Genomic DNA, 22,437 nt, shown 5'->3' with positions numbered 1-22,437 from the left:
AGTTTACATACAACTTTCATTTTGAAACTTAAATTATTTATATATGTGTGTGTGTGTGTGTGTATATATATATATATATATATATATATATATATATATATATATATATATAAGCTAAGCTGTAGATGCTCCATACTGTCCTGAGCAATTCCTATAGATGCACCTCACCTGTCTCTTACCTTTAACACCCTGAGCGCACTCTGCTTCCAGAGCTGCTTCCTGAGAGCACGGGACATCACAGCTCCTTATGCGAGTGGGTAGCTCAGGCATCTACACAGGAACACATCCACTGTGGCTCTAGCTGGATAAAGACTGCCTTGACAGATTGCACCGTGCTTGTAAACTCTACCTGTCCTGCCAGGGCCTGTTAAAGTCACCTATAAACTATTCAAACATCTTAAAAATGCAGGTTCCAGAGCATCACGGCCATATAGAACAATACTCAGCTGACCATGTGCAACACCAAGCCTTTGAAGTGGATGACATTACGCTCAGACTGTTTAATCCAGTCTTTGTCTGTGAGCTGGTGACCCCTCTGAATATTTACTTGGGGATCAGCACTGTGTAATCACTGTGTGCATGTGTAGGCGGCAGTACACAAAGAAAACGCACAGAAAAAGGTTCCCTGGTTAACGCTCTTATAAACTTTTCAAGTAGTTTGGGCCAGCATGCAGCTGCTCAGCGAGATGCACCTATCTTGGGTGTGCGGGAAAGGCATTAAGCAGGACATTTTGCAGTAAGTGTTCGGCACGCCCGTTAGATAAAGCATTCTCTTATATGGAAACGAAATGAGCTTAAATAACAAACTGTTATAACTGTGAAATCCTCCTATAGGTTTGCTATAGAAACAGGCGGAGGAATAAATGTGCTGTTTTGAGGGCTGTGCTCAGAACATTTATTATTCATCAAAGCAGAGTTTTATTTAGTCACATATTTCTGCTGAGGTTTGACCAACTACTGTATGTGCTAGTCAATGTGACTTTACAGTTCCACACTCTGTTAGATAACAGCATAGAAAAAGTCGTCTGCTCTCTGCATCACTGGGAAAGAAACATGTTTCCAGTGTGAAATGTTGTCCCAGTATTGTCCCAAAGCAGGTTTGCTGAAATGTGAACCCCTAATGTACATCTCTGAAGGAGATAGCGAAATGTGCACAAACAAGAAACACTGAGGCTTTAAAAACTTAGTTCTGGTCTTTGTCCATACTTTAGAACACTTGAGCTTTTTGACAATGCTCTCCAGAGCTGCCATAACAACACCAAACTTATGTTAGATTTTTTTTTTCTTTGGTACAAATCTGGTTATGCGTCCTGCTGTTTGGACACACCAAGAAATTCCTGTTGTCGTTGGAAAAGCAGCTTTGTGCTGTATTTAGGTCTGTTTTGGCCATTACACTTGCTTCTTGGTACTACTACTTTTTTTTTACTAAATTATTTTACAATGATTTCTCATTTTTATACAACCAATACACAAGCAATAAACAGAGCATGGGACTGAAAATGTGGACCATATGCCACCAAGTAAACTTTGTTTCAAGGGAGGCCTTGCATCACAGAGAAGAACCAGGGAAATAACCATTTAAAATACTTTGTTGAGTTGCCTGTTCTAGATGAAATTACTGTCAGTATTAAAGATCTATTGAAAGCTCCTCTTTTTCATAAGGGTGTAGTATTTGTGAACAGTTCAGTACACTCACTCCATGTGGTGGAGCTAATTGTGACATTTAAGTGCTGGTTAGTTGCTAAAACTCTGAATGTGGATAAATGACACTGCAATTAGAATATGAAAAGACGGCAAAAGCATGTTCAACGTGGATGTTTTCCCTCTAAAGGATGTTTGACGCCTAAGAAAGATGTAGTAACGTAAAGTTGCTTCACGACAATTTGAAGACACTGTGTAAAAAAGGAAGCCGTCATTCTCTGTTTCAGCTTTACACTGACTGGCCTTGTCTTAAGACATCCAATAAGAGGTATAAATGGGGCATGCAAAGGATCTTCTTACCTTGTTCTGAAAGTCAGGTTGACTGTGGAGCATCTCCACCTCAATTGCTGCCAAGGTCTCTGATAATCCTCCTCTTAATGAATATTACAGTCCCTGAGATCATAGTCCAACAGCAGAGCCAATGTTGCAGCTAAGTGTCCAGAGCTTTAAGCTAAAGTTGCCTTTTCAAACCGTGACACCTTTTCTGATTCTCACTGGCTTGGCCACCAGCAGCTTGGTATTGGGTGACCACCTGTCTGCTTAGTAATCAACAGTTCAGGCCCTGTGTCCTCTCACATATCAGTTGTTAGATGTGGAGCTGAATGGACTATTGTTGTTGAGGTCACAGCTCCTGAAGCTTCTTGCTAAGGACGGCCAATGAATTTAGGGCTCCATACAATGCATCACCCCTAAGAACTTTAGCATACTGGCCAGACACCCTCAATACACATCAAGAATGGGTCCTTAAGTGGTCGAAGCCTTTAGAGACATACCTGCGATGAAGGTTAATAGCACAGGGCTGCATGAATATAAATGTCCTGTATGCTAACAGGCTGAAACTAGCTTGCCGTTAATTGCTTCCGAGTTCAGGGAAACAGAGTGTGGAATTGAACAAGAGATGAAAACAAGCTCCAAATCTAGCATTACCCCCACAGCTATACTGATCCAACATGCCAAGCCACCAGCCAGTCAGATCCACAACAGCATTGAAACTTTTTTCCTCTCAATTATCTGTTATTATCTAAAATCATCCAAGAAAAAGTGAACTTTAGAACAGTTTATATTTACAGTGTTTTAAGCTACAGATATTGCACCAGTTTTCCAGACCCTTAAGTCAAGAGAGGCAGTGTCAAGGAAAAAAACTTCCTAAGAGTATGAAGAAGAAACACTTAGAGGAACCTATACTCAAAAAGGAAAGACTTCTTGAGAGCAGGGGGAAGAGAAGAGAAGAATCAGGCCTAAAAAAAAGGAAAAGCTCTCAAAGAACATGAGAAAGAAACACTTGGGGAACCAAGACTCAAAAAGGAAAGACTCCCTGAGAGCATGGGGCAGAAACACTTAGAGGAACCAAGACTCAAAAAGGAAAGACTCCCTGAGAACATGTGGAAGAAACACTTAGAGGAACCAAGACTCAAAAAGGAAAGACTCCCTGAGAGCATGGGGCAGAAACACTTAGAGGAACCAAGACTCAAAAAGGAAAGACTCCCTGAGAACATGTGGAAGAAACACTTAGAGGAACCAAGACTCAAAAAGGAAAGACTCCCTGAGAGCATGGGGAAGAAACATTTAGAGGAACCAAGACTCAAAAAGGAAAGACTCCTTGAGAACATGGGGAAGAAACACTTAGAGGAACCAAGACTCAAAAAGGAAAGACTTCTTGAGAGCAGGGGGAAGAAGACAGAGAAGAATCAGGCCTAAAAAAAAAGGAAAAGCTCTCAAAGAACATGAGAAAGAAACACTTGGGGAACCAAGACTCAAAAAGGAAAGACTCCCTGAGAGCATGGGGCAGAAACACTTAGAGGAACCAAGACTCAAAAAGGAAAGACTCCCTGAGAACATGGGGAAGAAACACTTAGAGGAACCAAGACTCAAAAAGGAAAGACTCCCTGAGAACATGGGGTAGAAACACTTAGAGTAAGCAAGACTCGAAAAGGAAAGACTTCTTGAGAGCATGGGGAAGAAACACTTAGAGGAACCAAGACTCAAAAAGGAAAGACTCCCTGAGAACATGGGGAAGAAACACTTAGAGGAACCAAGACTCAAAAAGGAAAGACTCCCTGAGAACATGGGGAAGAAACACTTAGAGGAAGTAAGACTCAAAAAGGAAAGACTTCTTGAGAGCATGGGGAAGAAACACTTAGAGGAACCAAGACTCAAAAAGGAAAGACTTCTTGAGAGCATGGGGAAGAAACACTTAGAGGAACCAAGACTCAAAAAGGAAAGACTTCTTGAGAGCAGGGGGAAGAAGACAGAGAAGAATCAGGCCTACAAAAAGCAAAAGCTCTAAAAAAACATGGGGAAGAAACACTTGGAGGAACCAAGACTCGAAAAGGAAAGATTCTGAGAGCATGGGGAAGAAACACCAAGGCTTGAAAAGGAAAATCCAGAAAGCCAGAGAAGAATCAGGCCTACAAAAGGAAAAGCTCTTAAAGAACATGAATAAAAACTCTGGAAGAACGAAGATTCAACAGGAAAATCTCTCTAAGAGCACAGGGTGGACCCTATACTCAGTAGAGGAGAACCCCTCCTCCTCTGGACTGCACACAATAGTGGAGATTTCATATACGTAGGCCTAAGTACAAAGGATATTACATAGAGCCAATGGGATCATACAAAGGAAAAATCCATCAGCTCAACCAGTGACAATGTGAAAGTCACAATATCAGATATAACAACATGCAGGACCAGGTGTAGATTGTCTGATGCCCCTGGGCACTGAGTTATGGTACCCTGTCTCCATAAACTCTACAAACATTAGACTCCCCCCAGTGACACACCAGTTATTATTCATAATAACATAACTAGTGTGTGTGCGTTAATTTGCTTTGTTTCTTCACAAACTGAACTATGATAGCTCCTGAGCTATGGCCTGGCTTGGTATACCCATAGGAGGGCAACACTCACTGGTTAAGATCACTAATGTCACAAAATGAAGAATCAGAATCAGATGCCATAAATTCATATTTTATTTCTGTATTTCACACATAGTAGATGCCACTGACAACCAGATTTAAGGCATGCATAATGGTGATGTTTGTCATTGACTAGTCTGTACATATTGTTGTTGCTGTGTGAATAGCCCTAGGTCACCTATATAGTAGATCCGCCACCATCATGGTATGTAAGAAGTTTAGAATTAGCATAAGATGATAAAATGATAAAATTACAGCGTAAGGACACAGGTTCATGTAAGAAGCGGGTTGGCTGGGTAGATGGAAAATACAAGTAAAAACACTCATAGCTGCTTCCATACATGCTAACAAAGGCCCTACTCAGTAAGAATGTTGATCCAAGATCAATTTCAGATCACTATTCTGACTGACTGTGAGGTTCCCAATAAATATGGCCCAATGTTAGCATTAGACACTCAGAAAGCTAATGTTGTGAGTACTAGGCAGCTGCTTAGAGGAGTCCATGGCTGCTGATTGTTGGGACAGGGTTTAGGGGAATGGGAGCATTTAGAAAGCATTGGAATTTGCATCACTTTGTCTTTCTTTATGATGCCTGTGAACATGCCATAGCCCTAACAAGTTAAGTAAGGTCTAAATAATGTCTACATTTTTGTGGAGACGCCTTCTAATCAGCTACTTTGAGTTGCACTTGTTGCTGACACAGATGTGCAAATGCACACACTCCGCTTGTCTTGTCCCTGTAGAGAAGTATTGGCAATAGAATCAGAGCCGGCCCAAAGCATACTCAAATTATGCGACCGCTTAGGGCCCCAACGCCACCAGGGGCACCCAAGAGCACCAAGATATCATGGTAAAAAATATATATTTTAAAAATAAATCATATAATAAAATCATAAAATGAAACAGATAAAAGCGATTTATTTATTAACTAATTTCATAGTTGGCACACTGATACTATCAAATCAAATCCTGCTGTTAGATGCTGCCACTGTTGCGCAAATGCAGATACGTGCCGCTTGGGTGGATGACCTACTAAACCTGGCAGTTCAGGTGTGCTTGAGGAAAATCAAAAAACTGCAAGAACCTGGCCCTCCAGGACCAGAATTACTCACCTTGCTCTAAAGGGTGTGAGATGTTTAACATTTCTTAATAAATGATTTTACTGATTTCATTCGATATGTAGATTTGATAAATATTATTTTTCAGCATTGGTGGGAGCACACCCTTAGATTACACCTGTGGGACACAATCATGAAGCTTATTAGGAATCTCAATGGAAGTTTAAGTCTTTTCAAAGCTCAGAGAGCAAATTGTGGAACATGTTGATTCTGTAGTCTTTACAGGAGATTTGTGGAAACCTTCATGCAGTCTTCCTATAGCAGAATGATTTGCGCTCAGCTTGAATAAAACCCAGAGGGCCCCCAGCACCAAAAAAAGGCTTTTATAACCGGCCTTTTTCAGAAAGCAGTGGCTGGGGCTGGCAGTAAGGCCAATTAAGAGCCATCAAAGCCTCGTGCTGCTGTCCATGTGTGATCACAGGGCAGCGAGGGTCCTCACAGAGCACTGCATCGACCGCCACGTTTGATACTCAGAGGCTGATTGCAGAGCTTTGCATTTAAAAGCAGTTACAGCATCAATATTTCACAGAGTCACGGCTGATTTTTCTGCATCGAGCCGCCTCTTAGTGAGGGCACGTGTAACTGGAGACCCCCAATGAATTATGCAGAGCCTCAGAGAGAAGGCTCTCAAGCAGTGGAAGAGACATACACACACACACACACACACACACACATACTCACATACAAATACGCATGCCCACACCCCTGTTTACACACATAAACACACTAGTACTTTGTATTAAAAATAAAAAATATAGCTGTGGATGAGTATTAATATCTTGCTAGTTTGTATATTGGAAAAAAAAATGAATGAATCCGAATCAATCCAGCAACAACAATCGAAATGATTCAACTCTGATTGTAAATTAGGTTTATTAGCACAGCTTAGTGGATGGCCCAATAATGCCCAGGGTTCAGTTTTCTCACAGAAGACATGACTCCTAGGATTTGCTGATACTTGACTGAATCCATCTTCGTTCAAGTCAGGCAGCTGTGATGATTACTCCAGAATCTTCCAGGACTTCTTCTGAAACCAAGCCTTGGTGGACTTTGAGATATAGGATAATCATGCCCAATCTTCAGTTTCCCTACAGAAAGCATGAGGATTGACTGAATCCATTTTGCAGGTTTCCAGTGCCAGAGGAAGCAAAGTAGCCCCAGAGCATCACCGAGCCACTGCCATCCTTCACCACTAATCCATAGATCTAAAAAATGTTCCACAGAACAGAATCCCCAAATTTCTGTGGCTTTTTTCTATGGTTTTTAGTGCTGCCACCAAATCTTACTGCAGTTCTTTTCTGTTTTTTTTTTTTTTGACCACCTGCCTCCTCAGGAGTCTGGTGGCAGCCGGTAATAGCTTCCTCTTTCTGCCACATCCAGGTAGTGTAAACAAATTTTCCTTTACCTTCGCAAACTTGCAAACTATGCTTCCAATATTCAGAAAGATTTAATCTTTTGTTTTTCCCTTGTTTGTGCAAGACAATGAGCTCTTCTCTGAACTTTTTGTACAACTCTCACCATATTTCTAATCTGCAATCAAACATCACAGTCAACAAACCCCTAACCAGTCCAGGTATTTCATGTAACACCTCATGCAACTAATAAAGCCCTTGATTTGCCAGCTGATTGGCAAATGTGTGCTCTTAGGAGGGATTCTATCCAGGGGTTGAATAATTCTGAATCCGCAGTTGTCATTAAGAGTGGCATTTAGTGATGCATTCAGAGAAGCACTTGCTCTATTAGCTGTATTGTTCCATTAAGATAAACCTAATTCTCAATGGGGGTGAATCATTTCAGTTGCAACTCCCATGTCTGTGTTACCTTCTGGCTCTATCCTTTTAAGTAGATCGCTATAGTCAAATCTGCCAGAGTTGTTAGCCATACTCTGATAATGTTCACATTCTCTGTACTCCTGACTGTAAGTCAATCCAGTCAGAACTAATTCTGATTACCTTCTCTAAGTTAGTGATTGCCCACTTGTCTGACCTAAAACAGATGGAAGACTGACTGCTGGTACTCTACCCAGAGTCATTGGCAGTATTCTTGTCCAGGGCATAGGTCCATCACAGGATACCCCACACACACACACCCATGCACTTATACCTGAGGGCAATTAAGCATATCTAATTCACCTACTCTGTGTTATTAGGGGGGTGGGATGAAACCGGATGAAACCCAGACAGTGACCATATCAAGGATCAAAGCCACAACCCCAAGCCCCTCAACCTGCAATGCCACGTGCCATCCACACCTACTTTTAGATGTTTAAGTGAACTACTTCAGTTAGGTTGAACACCCCCACAGAGCAGCTATATCCCATTTTTACTCTTTCTAATAAAGGCTGCAATTTTTGTAAAGCATAAATGTTGCTTATGAGGGGCAGTCAAATGTCTCCACAACATCACCTTGTCCATTTCTGTCAACCTAAGAACTTTTTTTGCCCCTGCAAAAAAAATGCCACCTGTGGAGAGAGCTGCAGAGTCTCAGTTATCCTGGTTTCCATTTGGCCTTCCATGTTAAACCTCTACAGCCAATCAGATACAAGCCTCAGTGAAGAAAAGGCATTTGGGCAAGAGCAGAGGACGTAGACAAATTAGCAGTGATTAACAATCAAGATGCTGCAGAGGACAACCGAGGTCAGGTCTGGCACCATCAGAGGTAAATCTAAACGCTCTCTTGAAACACTCTTCTCTTAATCTCGGGGAGTGAACTGTCACGCAGCAGCCAGCATTCACAGGCAGTCTAATCACACTCTGATACACACGTCTGCCTTTGACCTTCCTTCTCTTGCACAGCAACCCAAGAAACTGCTCCACGCTGCTTAATGATCACCAGTGGGTGGAGGAGCCTAGAACTAGCCGCAAGTTAAAGAACTCGCTACATGAGTGGAATAATCTACTCAAGCAGAAGGAAAAGTTGTTAACAGCAATCTATGGCTGGGAATCCAAGACAGTATAATTGGCCTGGCTCTTTTTGGGTGGGAAGGATGAGAATTGGCAGTTAGTGTTTTCCTCCAAGCACTTTTAAATATTACAAACTATCTGACAAAAATGTGTTAGCAGCTAATTGAAAAAATGTGGAGGCTGTTTTAGAGGAACCATGCGCTAGCCTTCACCCTCCCAATGCTGGAGAGGAGGCGTCCTAGTCAGTCTGTTTCACAGGTCCACTGCTAGAGTGACTCTACATCATGGCTCAGATGTTTCACAGGCCCACTGCTGGAGTGACTCTACATCACAGCCCAGATGTTTCACAGGTCCACTGCTAGGGTGACTCTACATCACTGCTCAGATGTTTCACAGGTCCACTGCTAGAGTGACTCTACATCACGGCTCAGATGTTTCACAGACCCCACTGCTGGAGTGACTCTACATCACGGCCCATATGTTTCACAGGCTAACTGCTGCAGTGACTCTACATCACTGCTCAGATGTTTCACAGGTCCACTGCTAGAGTGACTCTACATCACGGCTCAGATGTTTCACAGGTCCACTGCTAGAGTGACTCTACATCACGGCTCAGATGTTTCACAGGCTAACTGCTAGAGTGACTCTACATCACGGCTCAGATGTTTCACAGGCTAACTGCTGCAGTGACTCTACATCACTGCTCAGATGTTTCACAGGTCCACTGCTAGAGTGACTCTACATCACGGCTCAGATGTTTCACAGGCTAACTGCTGGAGTGACTCTACATCACGGCCCAGATGTTTCACAGGCCCACTGCTGGAGTGACTCTACATCACGGCCCAGATGTTTCACAGGCCCACTGCTGGAGTGTAAGTAAAACCTTACCATGGTCTATATGAAGGTTCTCTCATTAGAACAACAGAAATTGCTTCTTCTTAGGTGGAATTCAGCCTCTGAGAGTAAATGTTCATTTGCATAAAACGCGCAGATGCAGGCATTGCTGTTATGATTACACACAGCTGGCAAGTGTGAGATGATAGAATTACAGAGCTCATCAACACAAAGCTCTGTTTCCATATGACCATAACACCTGGGCTTCCAGGCGTTGCCAAAGCGACATAAGCCCTGACAAATAAGACATTTCATACACATTTCATAAGCACATCTTAAAAATGACAGATGGCCTCAACCGAAATCATTGCTGTGACTCAAACCATTTCACAAACCCAGTTGTCTTTCTTCCATGAAAGTGTCGATCCTCTAACATAAACCCTTAAAAAAAATAAACCATAAGAAGGAGCAGTGCAGCGCACGCAATTTTCATTAGTTCAAATTGGACAATATGTCGGGAATAACGAGCTTTAACAAGATATCATATAAAAACTGTACATCAGTTGTCCAATCAAATACTTGTCCTACTGGATTAAATGACACAACCATCTGCACGTTTTAAGCATGATACAGATGTCGTTAATGCAGTTATTTGAAATACTGGGGTACACTGTCTTTGACACAGTCATGCTATCTGGGTCAAACACTGAGAACGTCAGTACACCGAATGAGATACAGCTATTAAAGGTGCTCTAGAATGAAAAAATCTGTGTTTATCCTGGGATAGTTGAAAAAGGAGAGTTTGGTAGTACATGGAAGTAACATATCGAGCAAAAGCTTTTCGACAAATGAAACTGTGACATGGTAAAACACAGCATCCACTTCAGGTCTTGCGACACTGGCTTTTCCTCAGACCACAGCGGCTCACAAATAAGGAAAAACTGGAGAAGGGTATCCGTGCTAGGCTAAAAGCTAACTATAGCCACCCAGCTAAATGCCATAAATGTGAATGTTAGGCTAAAAGCTAACCCTGCTACAATCTTGTCAGCTCACCAAATGACTTATTAATTAACAGATTAGTGGAATCAGGTATGTTGAGAGAAGGGGAAGCAATGTAAAGGGCAGGGTGCCTCTAGGACCAGGGTACTGTGCTATGCTGGGCTACATGGTGCCTGTGAGCTGTCACAGTGATGTAAACCAACCTGTGAAAGCAGGGCCCATCATCACATAGGAAAATAGCCTGTTTCATTCTGAGGCAAAATAACAGGGTTGTAAATTGTGTTGTCTTGAGTATTTTTCACCCCAACCAATGTCACATACTGCATTCTTTGACACCCTTGTATATATTTTGAATATTTATATATTATTAATGGATAAAAATGGAAATAGATAAGCCATCAGTAGTTATTCGCAAATAGTTCCTGATATATGAAGGTATTTTGGTCTAAAATAAAAATCTATGGAAAAATCTGGTGGAATGTTTGTGGGATTGGTTGGTGTTGAAATGACCAACTCCACAAAAAATCCATTATTCCTTTTAGTTTTTTAAGCTTGAGACTTTTATTTTAGACCAAATAAATCTTCAAATGGCTGATATTTCACATAGATCAATTAAAAAATAGGTAGATCCTTAGCAAGCAACTTATTGATTACTAACCAAGTTTCCAGCTGATTGGTCTCTACATGTTCAGACCTGAAGGAGACTCACTCTGGAGTCACTCTATACAACATGCATTGAGGTGTAAAATCTTCGAGCTGTCAATGTTCTGGTCCTTAACCGTGATGCAGCTGACCTTACACCAAAGCAGTTGATCCTTCAGACAGTTTGGGCTACAGCAGCTGCTACACTATGAACATGTCTCTTAAAAATCTGGAATTCTGGAAGCCACTTGTTTTCTCAAACGGATTACCTGCCAGTGCAGGTCAAAACATCAAAGGAATCAATATAAAGTGACTCTGATGTGTGAAACCCATGAGGAGGTGTAGGCCCACAGTATGGCGATTGGGTGGAATCTCTAATATAACAGCCATGACTCATTTCAGCCTTGCTGGCAGTCCTTGCTCAGCTCCGCTTCTGTAATTATGGAGTTTGACCTCCATCTGCTGGTCTGTGGTTAGTACTGCCTTCAACGCTGCATCTTCAGCTCCAGGACAGACCAAGAAACGATGCTCCAACATCTGCCAATGTCTGAGTCTGCAGCCTTACACTCAGATATGTGTAGCAGTGTAAGTGTTGAAATCAATAATTATAACAGTAGTATGTAGAAAGGAAGGACATTCTCTCTGTTTCATCATCAGTTAGTTTACAGTAAGTTACAGTCACAGCAAATCCTCCCAACAACCTCCCTGACCACAGGCTCCACCTACCAGTAATCTCCCTGATCACAGGCTCCACCCACCAACAACCTCCCTGATCACAGGGTCCACCCACCAATAATCTCCCTGATCACAAGCTCCACCCACCAACAACTTCCCTGATCACAGGCTCCACCTACCAATAATCTCCCTGATCACAGGGTCCACCCACCAACAATCTCCCTGATCACAGACTCCACCTACCTACAATCTCCCTGTTCACAGGCTCCACCTACCTATAATTTCCCTGTTCACAGGCTCCACCCACCAATAATCTCCCTGATTACAGAATCCACCTACCAGTAATCTCCCTGATTACACACTCCACCCACCATTAATCTCCCTGATCACAAGCTCCACCCACCAACAACTTCCCTGATCACAGGCTCCACCTACCAATAATCTCCCTGATCACAGGCTCCCCTACCAGCAATCTCCCTGATCACAGGCTCCACCTACCTACAACCTCCCTGACCACAGGCTCCACCCACTAATAATCTTCATGATCACAGGCTCCACCTACCTATAATTTCCCTGTTCACAGGCTCCACCTACCTATAATTTCCCTGTTCACAGGCTCCACCTACCTATAATTTCCCTGATCACAGGCTCCACCCACCAATAATCTCCCTGATTACAGAATCCACCTACCAGTAATCTCCCTGATTACACACTCCACCCACCATTAATCTCCCTGATCACAAGCTCCACCTACCTACACTCCCCCTGATTACAGGATCCGCACCATTATCTTTTTAACCACAGGCTCCATCATTCATTATCTCCATGATTACAGGCTCCACCCACTTGTATCCTCGTGCTTACAGGCTCCACCTGCCTATAGCTCCTAATTCACTGGCTCCGCCTATCAGTATGTCGCTGATCACAGCCTCCACTTACCAATATCTCCCTAGACTAAGTCTACACACCTGAATCTTTCTGATCACAGGTTCCTCCTACCTGTTCTTATAAGAAGGTCCACACACCTGCTCATTGGCTCCACCCACCTGTATTTCCCTGCTGCTCTTCTCTCCGGATGGCGCCGCCTGCCTCCTCCGCACGTTTCGGTTCCACTGCGCCGCGCGCTCGCGCTGTCCTCGCGGCCCGGACTTCAGCAGTTCTGCGCTCTGATCCATATTCAGAACTCAGTGGAAAGTTTACTGAAGTAGTTCGGAGTTTTGGCGCTCTGAGCCCGAGCTGCTGTCCGAGAGCTGCTGTCCGAGAGCTGCTGTCCGAGCCCGAGTTGTTGTTGTCTGTTGCTATGGCGACGCGAACGCAGCCAGAGTCCAGCGGGCGGCGTGACCAATCACAGAGCTCTAACAGAGTCCTCTCTCTCAGCTGCTAATGCTGCAGTCTGACCTCCTCCTCACCAGTGGAGTCAGACCACAGCCAGCTTCAGCGTTCAGACCCTCACATGCAGGAGGAGACACCTCACATTCATACGACTTCTCAGTGTAACACACTTAAAACCCTGATCATTTGGAGTTAAAGAGAAATAAACCTGTGTGTGTGTGTGTGTGTGTGCACTACTGGCCTCTGGCCATCCTTGACCAGATTTGCCCACAGTTTACTTTAGAATATAAGACAGCGCACATTCAGTACACTGTTTTTACTGGGGTATCATAAGTGCATAGTCTATCTATCTATGTGTCTATCTATCTATCTATCTATCTATCTATCAATCTGTCTCTCTGTCTATCTATCTATCTATCTATCTATCTATCAATCTGTCTCTCTGTCTATCTATCTATCTGTCTATCTATCTATCTATCAAGCAATCAATCTATCTATCTATCAATCATTCTATCAATCAATCAATCAATAAACCAATCTATCTATCAATCAATCAATCCATAAATCCATCAATCCATCAATCAATCCATAAATCAATCAATCCATACATCCATAAATCAATCAACCAATCCATAAATTCATAAATCAACCAATCCATAAATCAATAAATCCATAAATCAATAAATCCATAAATCAATCAATCCATAAATTCATAAATCAATCGATCCATAAATCAATCAATCAATCCATAAATCAATCAATCCATAAATCCATAAATCAATCAATCCATAAATCCATAAATCAATCAATCCATTCATCCATCCGTCTATCCATATATCCATCTATCTATCTATCTGATAATACCCCTCAGTACGCCATCAAAATACACAGTGGAACTGTGTTCTCTGGAATGATGGTGCACTGTCCAATACTAAGTAGGGCTGATTGCAATCAGATCCTTACAGCAATGACCCAAAACCTAGTAGAAAGCCTTCCCTGGACCGTGGACAATTCCTTTTTTTTACTTCCCTTGATTTCGGAAGATACATTGAATGAGCCGGTGTCCCAGTACTGTTATACTTATTGTACTTACCAGCTACCAGTGCAGTATCCACATCACATCCATAAAGGTCTGCATATATTCAGCTGATTAATGTTAAACACAGTGATGATTCTTTTAATGCTCATGTGCACTAAGGGTCAGTTTCACCTGACAACAATTAGGATCATGTAGAAGTATGAGATATTAACATTAGATATTTACTATATTCAAAATGTTTCAGAAATTTCAGATCTGATTCTGATGACAGCACTTGTCTTTTTTATTGGCAAAGTAACTTCTGTTTGTGTTTGTAGTTTGCATTAACATTGAGATTTTATTAATTTTATATGAATATTTTATGCACATTAAATAGCATTTAAAATATAGCAATAATGCAATGAGTTCTTTATTTATTGGAAATAGTACTTCTATGCCACCAGTGTCATTCTGTGGGCACTGTTAGGACTCACGAGGAGGTGTGTACACAAATATAGTTACATAAAGACTCATTTTGAAAGGTTCACATATAGATATACACTGATGCCGCATTTGCCACTTTGGCCCTTTGCCACGATACATCAGTGAGTCCGCCATAATGCTCCTGGCAAGACTAGTAAACGGGGTAGCTGCTGATTTTCTGGTTTTAAAGCACAGTAATGTTTATATTTCACAAAGGAGTTCATGAGGAGTTTTATATTCAAGGGTTTTTGATCTATGAAAATAATAATTCACGTAAGGGATTGGAATAATGTTTTTCAAGCCTGGATGTGCAGAAACATTTTTTTTTTACATTGTGGAAACATGTCTTCTCCAGATCTTTCAGTTCTCAAAACGAACCATCTTTAAGAAAAAGACAAAATGAGTTCATACAAACCAAAGATTGAGACACTGGCAGTCAGTCTGCTTTCTATATTTTTTTTACAGCAGTGAAAAGATACAGATACACTCCAAGAAAGACAAATCTAAAACAAAACAAGATGCACCTTTATTGAACCCCTACAGGGAAATTACCCCTACAGAGAACATTTACACGATGTGTTAAAAGTGCTAAAAAAAAACATCATACAGTTTAAACAGTATGGAATATGAGTGCAATATAGTGTAAAGTCCCAGCAAACTTGCACACATTGGACCTTTGTAAGCTAACTGTGGGCACTGTGGACAGATGCTAGCCTATTCAAACTTCACAAAAAAGGCCACTGTGGGTTAGCCCAAACCGGGCCTATGCACTTTTTCCCCCTAGGCCCTCTTTGGGCATCCAACACTTCGGCCCGTCTGCACAAATCCCTATGCAGGGTCACTATGGGTGAGCCCAAATTCAGCCTATACCATTCCATAGACTCTTAGACAATCTATGACCCACTGTGGGTAAAATACCAGGAAAGACATTGGATACAAATATAAATGGTTTCAGAATTTAGGAGACGCTCTTCTCCAAAAGTGCTTCACTGTTTACTCAGAAAATACCATTAGCTAGTTGGTGGTTGGTGTGGCGTAACAGATAACACCACTACCTGCCAGTAAGCTACCACACCATGTGGGAGACTGGGGTTCGATTCCCAGTCTGGGTGACTATGCTGCGCTACACCAATAAGAGTTCTTGGGCAAGACTCCTAACACTACATTGGCCCACCTCTGTAATACGAGTTGCCTTGTAAGTCGCTCTGGATAAGAGAGTCAGCTAAATACCATAAATGTAAATGTAGTTCGTACAGGCCACGATCATAAAGATCCCTCTAAGCTTAGATACTACTAAACACAAAAGCCAGTATAGAGACCATAATACTCAATACTACGCTTCACCCAAGTACTCTCGGAAAAGCTTCAGTCTGCAATCTGAAGACAGCCAGGGGAAGATCGTTCCACCACTTTGGTGCCAGGACAGAAAAAAGGCCTGGATGTTTGTCTACTGTGGGTCTTAAAAGATGGCGGGCCAAGCCAAACTGCGCTTGGTACTGATCAGCTTTACCATGACCACCCCCATCAAGTACGGAGGGGCTGGTCCATTCCTGGCTTTGTAGTCGGCCAGTGTCAGGGTTTTGAATCTGATGCAGGCAGCAGCTACAGGAAGCCAGTGAAGAGAACGCAGCAGTGGAGTTCTTAGAAACATTGAAGACGACCCGAGCCTCTGCTTTTTAGGTTAGCTGCAGGGGCCTGATGGTGCGCGAAGCGAGACCAGAAGTCTTGAAGTGACCAGAGCATGAACAAGCACCTGGGTGGCCTCAGGGTGGAATTTTCTGGCTGAGTCAGATTTGCAGCATGACTTGAGAATGATAACCGATTAGCCATGACTACACCAAGGCTTCCTGCTTCTGCAGAGGGAGTGGCCAGTGAGTTCTCGAATGAGATGGCAAGATCATTGTGAAGTCCAGCAGTTCCCGGGATCTGCATCAGCTCTGCCTTGCTGGGGTTGAGTTTGAGGTGATGAGCTGCCATCCCAAAAGAGCAGCCGTGTCTCATAGGATAATATTTTAATGCTAGACAAGAAAACAGAAACCAAACAAGCAAAGCTTACCAAATACACACCAAAATCCCATAAACCAGCCAAATCTACAAGCCGTTAACTGGTATGAACATGACGCATGCACAAGACCAGACAAGGGACGACTGAAACAAAGGGGTACTTATACAGACACTAACAAGGGAACCACGAGGAACACCTGGGACTAACAAGGGGGCGTGGCTAAAGAGGAGACACAGGTGGAAGCACTAATAGACAAGCGTGGCTAGGGCAGACAAGACACAAACAGAGCACAATACAAAGGCAGACATGACAACAAGGGCAGGCATGATACTTGGTCCACTGGGCGACTGGGGGACTATAAGGCTGGGAGATATTGTAAAAATACTATATCTCGAAATTTAAAGACATTTTTCACAATATTTATCACGATACAAGTAACTACAGACTAAATACATCAGTAGCGACAGATTAAACCCTGACAAGATCCTTAATATGCTTAGAAAAGCCTGACGCTGACATTATTTATCACTATACGATAAACCAATCAGCATGTCACTCGCCATTCCCTTTAAGAGCCAGGTGCGGTTTGGCACGTGCCTGTGTTGACAATTCACTGCCATGATAGCAACGAACGTCTGACTGCTGACGTCCGCCTAGGTTGTTTTCAGTCAGTGTTTTCCGTTGCCAAGATTACAGCAACACAGCAATAGGCCAGAAATTGACCTGAACACCCCTCATTTTGAGACCACCACGCCCCTCTGCGTACATATATTCGCAAGCACCGCTGCTATTTAAACGATGCAGGCGGAAGGCGTGAAAATAGACTGTTGGCAGTGTGTAAGATAACAATGAGCATCGCGAGGGTGTAAGTTAGGACCCTAAATGATTAGTAATTTCCTTTGTCCATATAAAATACATATATATTCATTGTTTAATATTAGAAGCTAGAGCCAGGAGATTGAAAGTAGGCATTTTAAATAAGCATGCAACTGGAAAACCACCAAGTCTAGCCGTGGATCTCAGAGACAGTGCAGATGATCTTTTTATGGATGGATCTTGTTGAGTGGGCATTGCCTTTAAAGGTAAAGGTGCACATATTTGTGTCCTCCGCATTTAACCCATCTGGTGGTGAACACACACGTGTTAGGGGCAGTGAGTACACACACATGCAGAGCAGCCAACTCCAGCGCCCGGGGAGCAGAGAGGGTAAAGGGCCTTGCTCAAGGGCCCAACAGTGGCAGCTTGCCGAGCCCGGGACTCGAACCCACAACCCTGTTATCAATATCCCGGCGCTCTAACCGCTGAGCCATCACTGCCCCTGCACCACTGCCCTTTAATATATCAAACAATATATGCTTGTTCATAGCAACAAGTTTATAGTAAAACACTTAATTACATTGACCGATGCCACTGAAAATGTTGGAACAGAATGGAAAGTCTCATTTTTTTGGTGTTTTCTGATTTATTATTAGTTTTAAGGTAGATTTTAATCATGAATTACTTTAATGAGTTCATAGTTAATAGCTAAAAAAATAGTCCTATCCCAACTTTGATCCATTGTATCAAAGTTGATTTATATCTGGCTTTTTAAGAAATAACATTAACTCTAATTTTCCATATCAGCTGGATGGCACACTGGAATCATCACCTGAAGAAAAGTACGCCATCAATGAGCTCCTCCATGCTGTGAGCATTTGAACAGGTCATTAATCTGGACTAAACTGGAGTTTACTGGCTTTTTATTCCCTAGATACACAGGTGGGTGTTGCTGGGTTTGTTTATATGAGCAATGACACAAGCTATGAGTTGAAGATAAGGCTGTTTGGGAAGAACATTCAAGCAAGGGGTTTCAAAAGAGACCCTGGTCTGGCCTTTGCTAACAGAGGAAAGACCCAATTCCCCTGCTCTTTTTCCAGGAGCATCTCAAATACAGTGCACACCACAGGCAGGTAAATGCACAAATCAAAAGCTCCTCCTAGCCAGGGCTAGCATTGGTTTCAGTTCATTACAGCAACTAATGTTGAAGTAGAGCTGCAATTGTTGGTCGAATGACACCAATGGCTGCTGAAATAGACAGAAAATGAATTGATGTTTTGGAAAATGGACTGAACTGTATTAATTTTACACATTTACTCAACGTCATAACTTGTCCTGGAGGGGCAGTGGCCAGCACAGTCGCCTGGTCAGCACACCTGGCTCAATTCAGATATTAACTAGCAGATTTAGAAGGTGTGGTCTGAGCAGGGAAATCACTGAACTGTGCTGGACATTGACCCTCCAGGACGAGAGTCATACCTCCTACAACCTGACCACACCCTAATCAAACTAATATTTACCAGTAGGGTGACCAGATTCGTATATAGTTGATTGTTCTCAGGCTCTGGCTCTTAAAGGGAATGGCGAGGGACATTCTGATTGGTTTATGCCGTTATGCCCAAAACACAACCATAATTAATTGATTAAGAGACTTAGTACATGCCTTTTGCGTATTTCGAGCCATGCAGGGTGTACTTTTCCCGTTGTTACCATAGCAAAGACACACTGACGCCCTAAATCAAGCTATGTGGTGCATGGTTCACGTCTCACTTATAGATCGTAAAAAATAGGGCCCAGTATCTTTAAAAGAGACATTCTTGCTGCTATTTAGAGTATCGAGTGGTTTTGGAATGGGCTAAAGAGAGTGTACATAGAGGTGGGCAATGTGGTGCTATTTTATCGTATAGTGATAAATAATGTCAGCGTCATGCTTTTCTAAGCACATTAAGGATCTTGTCAGGGTTTAATAAACACTGATCAACTGCAGGTGTCATTTTAATCAGTGTAATTAGACGACGTGCAGCAGTACTCAGTTTGGGAGAGTATCAGATTAGTAGTTTTTAAGAATCTGCCGCTACTGATGTATTTAGTCTGTAGTTACTTGTATCGTGATAAATATTGTGAAAAATGTCTTTAAATATCGAGATATAGTATAAGTATATAGTATAAGTATCATGTCTGCCTTTGTTTTGTGTTGCCATGTGCTCCCAAGGCACTGTTTGTGTCTTGTCTGCCCTAGCCTGTCTATTAGTGCTTCCACCTGTGTCTCCTCTTTAGCCACGCCCCCTTGTTAGTCCCAGGTGTTCCTCGTGGTTCCCTTGTTAGCGTCTGTATAAGTACCCCTTTGTTTCAGTCGTCCCTTTTCTGGTCTTGTGCATGTGTCATGTTCATGCCAGTTCACGGCTTATAGATTTGTCCTGTTTATGGGATTTTGGTGTGTTTATTTGGTAACTTTGCTTGTTTGGTTGGGTTTTCTTTTCTAGCATTAAAATATTATCCTGCGAGTACGTCCGCCTCTGTCTCATGACAAACCGTGACACCAAACATTTGAGTGATATTAAAACTAGCGCCTGGTTCTGTCAATGTGTAACACTGAGCAACTAGTTACTCATTGGCTACAAGTTTTATTAAGCAGGTTGCTCTGTTGGCTTCAGTCACACTAGCAGAGAAACAGAAAAGGAAACACTGGAAAATGAATAACAAAAGACTTCTTTACAGGGGTCAAGTCAGGTCAAGTGGCTTTTATTGTCGTTTCAGCTCTGTTGTTTTTTTAATAATAAAAAATGGATGTTCAGCTCATTTGTTTGTTAAATATGAATTATTACTACCACTTTCTGCATTGTCTATGCTGTTCATCAGGAATGTACTGGAGCATCTCTGATGATAAGTTAACAGTTTCTATTCAGACATCTCATACATAAGACAAAAGCCCCCCAGGACTTTCTATTTCCTGCGCAGTCCGGGAGCACTGTAGCTGACCACATGGTCCAGTTCAGTCCAGTCAACACCATACTCAATGGTGGTGTGTTAGCAGCAGTGCTGCTGGAGTGTGTAAACCTCTCCTAAATACATGTATGAAGTGAAATGTGGAAATACACAAATAAATAAATCAAGAAATGTTAAAATATAAGAATAAATAAATGTTTAATATGTAAAAACTGAAATAAATGTAGAAAAATGTTTATATTCGAGACATTCAGCAGACGCTCTTATCCAGAGCGGCTTACAAAAGTGCTTCATTCTTCACTCAGAAAATACCCTTAGCTAGTTTGTACAGGCTAGGATCCAAAAGATCCCTCTAAGCTTAAATAACTAAACACAAAAGCCTGTAAGTAGACCATAATACTCTGAGTTTGAAGACAGCGAGTGAAATAAATAAATGTAGAATTAAATAAATGTAGAAATGAAACGGATGTATGGAAATAAATAGATCCATAGATATTAAACAGATTCCAGACATTTATTTATTTATTTATTTTTCATGACAAAAATGTATTTATGTTGTTATTCATTTATCTATTAAATGATTTATTAGTGCACTTATTATTTTTTTTTGTCCTGCATAGGGGGAGAACAGACAGGTGGTGGCGACATTGGACAGCCCAATTCAACATCATCTCCATTCTTCCATATTTTTTTTTAATTTATTGGATATAATATCAGATATATCAAAGATTATTGTTAATAATAATAATAATAATAATAATAATAATAATAATAAAATAGGTAGCAGAAGTAATAATAGCAGTAATAATACTGTATTATTTTTTTTTATAATACGGGCCAACTCTACTACCTGCATTTGTGCTGCATCCAGCTGTGGTAAATATCAGACAGACACACACTCAGTAAACTGTTTTAGCTGGGGTATCATCGCTGCTTCATCCTTAAAACAGTTACCTCATCTATATACAGGGCTGTGTCGATGAGGGATTCCAGGAGACCACCCCCCCCCCCGCCCTTCAAAACCCCCCAAAGCCCCCCACTCCCTTGCTTTTTCAGCAAAATCCCGCCCCCCTGCTGCAGGATTGGCGCCACGTGCAGGAGGAGGGGTACTACTACCCAATCGTAGTGCAGGGGGCGGGACTTAACGAAATGACGTATCTTTCTACCTATCTATCTATCCCTGGATTACTAATGAATTTACTGATTTGTTTATTTGTTTTTCTTATGAATTCATGACATATTTATGAGATTGAATTTGAAATATATTTATGAAATTCATATTTATTTTGCAGCCGCGTTATGTGTTCTGCTTTGCATTTAAGAAATATATCGCCTCTAATTTGTGATATATATATATATATCACTCAAGAGGTTATTTGTATTTATGTTTTTTATATTTTTAATCTAATAAAGATATTCATCCATTTTTACATCTGGTCCAAAAATATAGCTGCATCTTAAAATAAATAGGTTAATAAAAATATATTAAAATAATAAGGACACCGGTAAAGCAGCACGGGGAGCTGTGTAATGGTATAACGTGGTAATACACCAGCACACACACCCCCCCCCCCCCCCCCCCCCCCCCCCGCTCCCCTCTCCACAACAGCCAGGCTCCAGCCAGGCTCCAGCCACACTCCGCGGCGCCCCCTGCCGGTGCGTGAGTATTCACCAGAGAGCCAAGATGGAGGGTCTCCGCTCCCCGAGTAAAGGCACGCACCCACGGGTCGCTTTTCGATGAAAAGAGCGAGGACTCCCCCTCTCCCATCCGTCTCTGCAAGCAGGAATACCGGCGCTGGACCTTTCTAGAAACCCTCGCGAACCGATGAAGCGATGAGCTCGGGGGACGGAGACGACACGTCTAAGGACGGGGCAGACATAGCGGCGTTTTTCAAATCCGGTAAGTCCAGTCCAGTGAAAGGGGGCGGTGGTGGTGATGGTGGTGGTGGTGGTGTTGATGGTGGTGGGGGGTTTGAAAAGGGTGCACGAGCTCCCGAGTGTTTTTACTGTCACAGCCCATCATATTTTGACATGGGGGGGCAACGAGCTTGTT

At 42.2% G+C, this 22,437-nt stretch overlaps 2 protein-coding genes across 6 annotated transcripts in view; one reads left to right on the top strand and one right to left on the bottom strand.

Moving 5' to 3' along the window:
- dnah5 (dynein, axonemal, heavy chain 5) overlaps window positions 1-13,037 on the bottom strand; it is a 143,052-nt gene extending 130,015 nt beyond the window's left edge. The window contains exon 1 of the mRNA XM_072680201.1: window positions 12,831-13,037. Within this exon, the coding sequence (XP_072536302.1) occupies window positions 12,831-12,959 (129 nt within the window). The 5' untranslated portion in view covers window positions 12,960-13,037. The remainder of the gene's footprint in view (window positions 1-12,830) is intronic.
- Window positions 13,038-22,033: 8,996 nt separating this feature from the next.
- Window positions 22,034-22,437, top strand: part of triob (trio Rho guanine nucleotide exchange factor b) — a 169,382-nt gene continuing 168,978 nt past the window's right edge. For 4 of the 5 annotated variants that reach the window (XM_072680194.1, XM_072680197.1, XM_072680196.1 and 1 more), the window contains exon 1: window positions 22,035-22,284. In XM_072680194.1, coding sequence (XP_072536295.1) covers window positions 22,218-22,284 — 67 coding nt within the window. In that variant the 5' untranslated portion in view covers window positions 22,035-22,217. Of the gene's footprint in view, window positions 22,285-22,437 lie in introns of all 5 variants that reach the window. The other variant, XM_072680200.1, reaches the window with a different exon arrangement.

This window comes from Salminus brasiliensis, chromosome 5 (assembly GCF_030463535.1).
Source record: "Salminus brasiliensis chromosome 5, fSalBra1.hap2, whole genome shotgun sequence".
Taxonomy (NCBI): Eukaryota; Metazoa; Chordata; class Actinopteri; order Characiformes; family Bryconidae; genus Salminus; species Salminus brasiliensis.
Note: the sequence above shows the minus strand (reverse complement) of the source record. Positions and strands in the feature narration are given on the sequence as shown.